The 7,671-nt window shown below is 28.4% G+C and overlaps 1 protein-coding gene across 1 annotated transcript; it reads right to left on the reverse strand.

Annotated features, from left to right (window-relative positions):
- Positions 1-467: 467 nt before the first annotated feature.
- On the reverse strand, positions 468-6,358 carry LOC128200576 (cuticle protein 8-like). The gene is made up of 4 exons (XM_052894419.1): positions 6,235-6,358; positions 5,242-5,739; positions 2,428-2,594; positions 468-626 (listed from the first exon to the last, which is right to left on the reverse strand). The coding sequence occupies exons 1-4, from the start codon at positions 6,244-6,246 to the stop codon at positions 515-517; spliced, it is 789 nt and encodes a 262-aa protein (XP_052750379.1). The 5' UTR covers positions 6,247-6,358; the 3' UTR covers positions 468-514.
- Between the last annotated feature and the right edge of the window lie 1,313 nt (positions 6,359-7,671).

The following is a 7,671-nucleotide window of genomic DNA, read 5'->3' on the forward strand; positions in this document are numbered from 1 at the left end:
TTAATAATGCTATACTTTTGAATATATAAATTTATATTTTTTGTGTATTCATCTTAGTACGTAGTTTACTATTTAAAAGTATTCTAACTTTAGTTCACTAAGGTTCATATGATTTTAAAGTTAAAATTAACGTAATTCAGTCAGTTGTTGATATATTAAATTTTATAATATTAAAAATATTTATAATGGAATACTTAAAGTGTATAAGTTATAAACAAATATAATAACTGCAATTGTACGTAACTGTATTTCGATGCTGGTTTGAAATATAGATTTTAAAAACAAGCTTTCTGTAAATAAATTCATACAATATAACATATAAAAAGAATGACTTCAAATTAGTGTAGTCTCAATTTATGGAAGACAACATGATCACCAAAAAATACTTTTTGGAGTTGTTTAAAAAGAGTATTAGTTTTTAAAATAAAAACTACAATATAAAGATTAAATTAAAAAGTTTAATTATAAATAGTATACGTTATGATTAATACAGTCTGTGTGCGTTTATAGTAGTTTAGTGGTGGGCATATTGCGCGGGCGCAGGTTGTAGGGGCGCGCGCTCCTGCACGGGGGCGGGTTGTGCGGCGTGCGCGCTTGGCGCCGAGTTATGCACCACCGCGCTAAAACTGTTGACAAGGATACAGGTTGTAATACAAACTATATATGCCTATATATATGAGTATACTATAAAGATAAACATAAGTGGAGGAACGTTCTTAGAGAAAATGTAATTCTGTGAACAAGACCTTCAATATTTGAGGAACATGATGTAAGAAGAAGGAAGAAGTATGTACGAAAATTCTGTTGCTATATCGTCGTTAACAGCAATCTCCATTACCAAATTCAATCCATTGAATTTAGTGAAATTTTGTAAATCTGCTTTTTCTGTTTGCTCCAATTTATTAGAGACAGGGTAATTTATTATGTCGATAAGTGAAAATGGATCCGTAAATGGTGGCAGATGGTAAAACGTTTGTTGTGTTAACTAGTAGAAATGTAGATTTCCACATTACATGTAAGATTGAGATATTTGTTATTTTAGCCATTACAGACAAAAAATAAATACTCAATAATTTGTGAAAGTAAAAGTAAAGAATAGTTAAAGTATAGTTTAAACGTATAGTTCAAATTATAGGTATATATAATTTGAAATTTAATTAAATTAAAATTAAATTAATTAATTAATTTTAATTAAATTTTATATTGACTTAGTATATTTGACGTCACCCAAGAAAAAAAAAACGTTTTTCGTGGATGACGTTTAACGAATGATCTTGCATTAAATATTATTTATTAATGCTAATGATTATCATAAATTCCAATTAAGTTTTATATAATTAAATATCGAGATGGTCTCTGTCCACGCCGTTGAATTCTTTTTCATACAATAATGAAAGAACAGTATTAATTAGAAATAAACAAAATTGCAGCACAAATGTAAATAATTTGTGTAATGATATTATCTATTTTATCGTCCGAAACAACACTTTGTTTTAAGATAAAAGCTTCGAACATTGCACTTCTTTACGTGAACACAAAAGCTATTAGTCTCGCTAGGTCCGATTCTTTAGCAATTTATACGTTGGTTGGCCTTCATCGACATTTGATATTATGTAAGCCAATGGATGAGCATCAAGTTCAGATGAATGGAGTCGAATGACTTCGTATAATGAATTGAATTAGGGTTCGCGATAGTGTTACTGCCACGTTATTAATTTTGCTACTATTTCCTTATTGTTTGTTATTTAATAAGTTTGTAATCGATTAAAGTGATTCACGAAGTTTAAATGCTCTTATTAGAATGTTCAATAAATGTAATAGCCAGTACACTGCAATTTAGTGTTAAACTACTGGAATTTAGATTTTTATATTTTTTATTTCAGAACAATGTGTAAGCTGACCTGGTGGAAATTGGTAACTGTCGCCTATAGATATGAACAGTATCATGGACGTCACATGACACACAGAAACGTTCCTGCGCTTCTATTTTTAAGGACAATAGTATTATCTCTCCATAATCTGTAATTTCAGTGCCATAACCTTCCTTTTTTGTCTTTAAATTGAAACAAAGCTTTATGTAAATACAGTTGCTTTACAGCGAAATATGAGTGGAACAAAGGTATCGAAGTTGATGACGTTTGTACAAAGTTTTCCTCTTATTAATAATAGTTCTTTTATTTTGATCATAATTCAGTTTTTATATTGAGAATTAATTTAGCTATTATCGTATTAATATAATCTATTCTGTTAATATTTTTCAAAATGAATATAGTATAATATGTAGAAAAAATACTGAATTAAACATTACACATATTACATACTCGTATTATACGACACGAGTATACATACTGTTTATACATATATAGTTTATATAAAAAATTATATTATCAATGTTTTGAATTATAATGTATTATATATATGGCTTACCCATTATGATCATCAGCAGTGTATTCTACTTTACGGATGGAGCCATCTGGCTGGAGAAGAGAGTATTCTCCCTTCACGATGTCGCCATCGCGACTCTCGTGTTGTGACTTGTGATCTCCAGTAATAGGATCTTCAACCGAGTACGAGAATTCGTACTTGGCAGGAGCCTGTTTTAATAAATAAATAAATAGATATTATATCACAGTGCCATCTTTACATGTACTAGATAAATTAAAAAAAAGACACATTAGGGCGCAGAATTCCTGCATTTATTTTTTCTGAATGAGAATTACCTGAATTAAAATGGTCTATTATTTTTTTTTTCAAAATAAATAGATCAATGTAAGATATAAACAAAATACTAAATTAAAACATTATATTAAATACTCAATTGTATAATAATTGAAATTATAATGGTTATGGTTCATAATATTTTTTCGTGTAAAACGATACTATATTGATTTTGAACGTGATCTTTGTAATGAATTCTTATCACGAGGTCTTTCCTGAAATAGTAAAGACCTTGACAAACACACAAATAAATAAATGGATATAATTTATTATTGAATACTATTTTTAATTTGATGAATTGGTCGTTCCACTTTATCAGTATAATTTAAAGCTAATATTTTGAATTCAGAATAAAGAAATAATGAATATTTATTACATTATTTCGCCATGATGCCATTGTAGAGAAGGAAAAAGAAATAAGGAACTTTCTGTATTGTCTATGATATGTTTATATATATATGTAGAAATTTTATGAATTTCCTAATTATGAAGTCTTACTATCCGGAATTATATTATAATACTACCATTATAACTAATGAAAATATTTTTTAACTTTTTTATTTATCTTTTATCGATTAAAAAGGTTACTGCAGGACATTTGCAATATAAAGGGTATACCAATTTAAGTTTAATCAAGTCAATAATCATTACATTAGGTTTTAGTTATAAAACTTTTGCTATATTTTCTTATAAATGTTAACTTTTAATTTTTATATATTTTTTTAATCATGGCATGCAGCCGTTTTGTTGGAGTGATCAAATTATCAATAATATGCTAAATGGGCCGTTATTTTGCTTAAACTTTAAAGTTCTACTTATATAAGTAAATAAATTAATGCCCGATTAAGAAAAGGAGAGGACAATTCAATAAAAGTGTTACAGAGTAGCCTCGTAAATTAACGGTCATTAGTAATGATTTATATAAATGATAAATAGATATTAATCCAAAGCGCAGCGTGATAGATTGCCCATAACATTATTACAAAACTTTCTATGGTCGTATAATGACAAGGAGCTTGCACAATAAACATTTAATTGGGTTGTATTAGCTGATCACATTTTTAATCATAATATTATAGTGTGTAGTTTGCCTTTCACTTTCTTTGTGTTTGTATTTGTAAAGTTTAAACCACACATTAACTAACCGGGTGCATAATATTTTTGAAATAGCTATATTTTATATAGTTATCCTAAAAAAATAAACTAAGACAATGATTACATATTATTTGTGATTTGATAGAAACATTTAGTATTCAGATGTGTATAGCTTGCATTTATTAATAAAATCTATAAATAAGTCAGTCTATATTTTTTAAATAATAAACTATTTTGAAATGTAAACCATTAGTTAGTATTTTATCAAATAAATATATAGCTTTTTGATAAGAGATTATCAAATATTGATACTCGTACTACAATGAGCGCATTGCTTACTCACGTAATGTAACTTAATACGAATATAAGAGTATATATTAGATTTTCTTTCGATATAACAAAAGATTTTATATTTTGAACCGACTTCACAAAAAAGAAAAATAATTCTTAATTCGGTTGAATATTATATGTTTGTTGCCTCATAATTCCGTCATTTATAAACTGATTTGAAAAAATATTTTTTATTTACATGAATATATTTCCATATTGGACCCACAGAAACTATCAAAATCGGTTCTTTAGTTTAGTTTTTAAATCAAAATAAATTGCCACGATCAAAGCTGGTGCTTATTTTGTACATAAAAATTGATTTCCCATTATTTAAGATTAGTTACAACAAATCTTAAATAATGGGAAATCAATCTATTATTATTCAGGTTTCAAGTTCATCAAGCATCTATAAATTTTTGCTTTTTTTTAATTCATACAAGCAAATCTAAGAGAGCCTGCTACAAATATCTGATGCCTACTACATAGTGTTTATAATGTTTATGAAAGAAACAAATAATCTTATTTTATTTTTGTGTTTTCATAATGAATGCATTTAGTACAGTTTTATCATTTGAAACTGAACATTAAACTTTAGCTTTAAGGGATTACTTTATTAATTTTAAATTAAATTATTGTATTTAAAATGTATTTAGAGAAAAGAAATTATTTTATTTAACAGCTACGTGATATTAACAATTTTTATTCCTTTTGAAATATTTGTGAATATTTGTGATTTGACTCTGTGGTCTTTTATTATAAATGGAGTTCCGACGACATTAATCCAGTACAAGTTATTTTTATGTGCTAAATTTTATTTAAATCTATTCAACTATAAAAGCATGATTGAATATATTAAACTTCTAAATATATATACACGTAGATTGCAAAATTAAACGAAGAAAAATTTGTTTACAACTTTTTAAATTCGTTTGTATTGGAATTTTCTGGTGTTCCATTATGTCTATTTCCCAACAATGAGAGACAGAACATGACACATATGAATGTATATATGTATATACTAGTTCGTGTTTATAGTAAATATATTATTTTTTTATACTTATCAATACAAGTTAAAGTAATATAAAAAAAATAACTTACATGCTCTTCAACACGTTCTGCATAGGCAGAAGCTGAGTTAACTTGTTGAATAACTGGAGATTGATGAACAGCAGATGCTACATGATGAACCACGGGTGCTTGCACTACTGGAGCAGCATGAACTACTGGGGCAGCATGAACCACTGGAGCGGCATGGACTACAGGAGTAGCATGAACTACAGGTGTAGCATGAACTAGTGGAGCGGTATGAACTAGCGGAGTATGAACCACTGGAGCGGCATGAACGAATGGAGCACTATGTTCAAGGAAAGATGAATGTTGGAGAATGGGGGTGGCATGCTGGATTTGTACTGGATGATGGATATATGAGGGTGCATGTTCAATGATAGGAGCCGAGTGTTCTAAGACTGGTGTGAAGTGTGAACGTTCGCTGGGTTGGTCATGACGGACGATACTCTGCGAGGAGATTGCGTGACTGTGACTGTCATCTATTACACCAGCTTGGCAAATCGCCACTACGACGCTGATGAGTATTACCTGAAAGAAAAATGAAAAAGATTTTTCAATTACAAGATGAGTTCGCATTTGATTTTACCTCACCTGATGGTAAGTGATGATAAAGTCTAGGATGAATGTGTTTACCCAGAAGATACTTATTTATCATCGACCGGAAGTGTCCCAAATTGTATTTAGTATGGAACTAAAATTTTTAATATAATCCTGAAATAATAAAGTACTGATGTGCGATGTAATTTAAATGTTTTAACAGTATAATTTTCGAAAAAAAAAAAATAGATTTACTGTATTGCTGTTACAAATATACGGATAAAAGCATTCAATATTATCGAAAAATCCCGCAACATTTAGAAAGTAATCAAATACAAATTTTCAGCTATCGTAATTTTTTCCATTAATGACTTTTTTAGTTGATGACTTTTGATCTTAGTATGACTGATATCAGAATTTAAGTATTGGAGATGTTATCTAAAATGTCTCATATAAATACGAATAAAGAAAACATTGTATCCTTACTTTGGAATACATGGTGATATACAGACTAGTGGACTACGTTTGGTAAAGGTCCCGGTAAGGTGGTAGTTTTTATACTTGGGATGACGATGTGCGCGTGCATGTCACACGATACCGTAGAACCGGACCCGACATATGACACCGCTGCACACGATCGCCTTTACACTGACGTAACGACTGCATTGATAATTTTACATTTTCGCCCAAGGTTATTAAAGCTCTCTTCAGAAGATTTACTTTCAACACCTTGTACGGTGCATTGATTTTAATCAATTTATTATTAATGCCACAAAAATCAAATGAGCCTACTGCAGGCGAGGGAGACATTGGGAACAATAATTTCAAAGTGTTTGCAGATATTTTCCGGTGAAAGTTAAATACCTATTTATTTATTTTAGATGGATACTCAAATGGATTTTTTTATATTACTATGGTGACAAATAAGTATATAAGTATATAGGATAAGATGTATCGTTAACGTTGTGGAAGACTAATAATTAAAAATTTAGATAAAATTTGTAGATTTGGGAAAAAATGGCTATCTTTGTCCCAAAATAAATAAATAAAAAATACCTTTATTATTTTTTATTATTTTATTTTCAGAAAACACACATAAAGTGAAAAGATTAAATTTAAAAAGATGGATTAATATAAATAGAAAAACCATTTATGTTTTATTATTTAATAATTAATATTATGCATGAATAAATTGCGTCAACGGATTTCCGTTAAATCTAGTCTCATGCTAAGTGTGGTAATGCAAAACTAAATCTAGAATTGTACATATTACTAGAAATAAGTATCATTGCATATGCATCCGTAGTCCAATGTCCTAAAATGAATTTGAAATAAGATTCTAATATCAGATCCCTGTGTTACATTGTGTTCCAATAAATCAGCTATTTTTCAAAGTTAAATAAGGTAATTAAAGAAAAACATACTGTAAAAGTGTGCGTTACATTGTGTAAATAACAGAATAGATAACCTTCTTATATATATCTAGACTGGGAATGATTACAGTGAGGCTAATTTGATTTTAGTAGTACAATAAAATAAAGATTGTATTACTCCAGTTATGATATTTTAATGTGCCACACACATTAAATAATACTTTGTGAGATGCAACCGCACATACTTGTATTATATCATCATGAATTTCGTTTAATTTCTTTTATGAAACTAAAGATAATATATTTTCATTATTTATGTAAATATACATATTTATTTGTATATATTTATTTAAACGCATTAATATATTATGTTTGTATAAAATATTGATTTAAATGAGACTACAGTAGCAGACATATTTTTAAGATGTAACTGTAGATGTATTGGTATTGACGTGTGAAAGAAGGGCCTATTATGTAAGAAGATTTAGAAAACTACTCCTATTATTTTAATACGGATAATTACCAAAATAATAGATTATAATTAAAAATG

The sequence above is a fragment of the Galleria mellonella genome, unplaced genomic scaffold (assembly GCF_026898425.1).
Source record: "Galleria mellonella isolate WM207_F2 unplaced genomic scaffold, CSIRO_AGI_GalMel_v1 utg213, whole genome shotgun sequence".
Classification (NCBI taxonomy): Eukaryota; Metazoa; Arthropoda; class Insecta; order Lepidoptera; family Pyralidae; genus Galleria; species Galleria mellonella.

Bases quoted from the DNA above. Each gene is read 5' to 3' on its own strand.
- LOC128200576 (XM_052894419.1), bottom strand. The intron at 2,595-5,241 runs GTAAGTTATTTT...TTATTAAAACAG, and splicing joins CAGAACGTGTTGAAGAGCAT to GCTCCTGCCAAGTACGAATT. The intron at 627-2,427 runs GTAAGCCATATA...CCTTGTCAACAG, and splicing joins ACTGCTGATGATCATAATGG to TTTTAGCGCGGTGGTGCATA.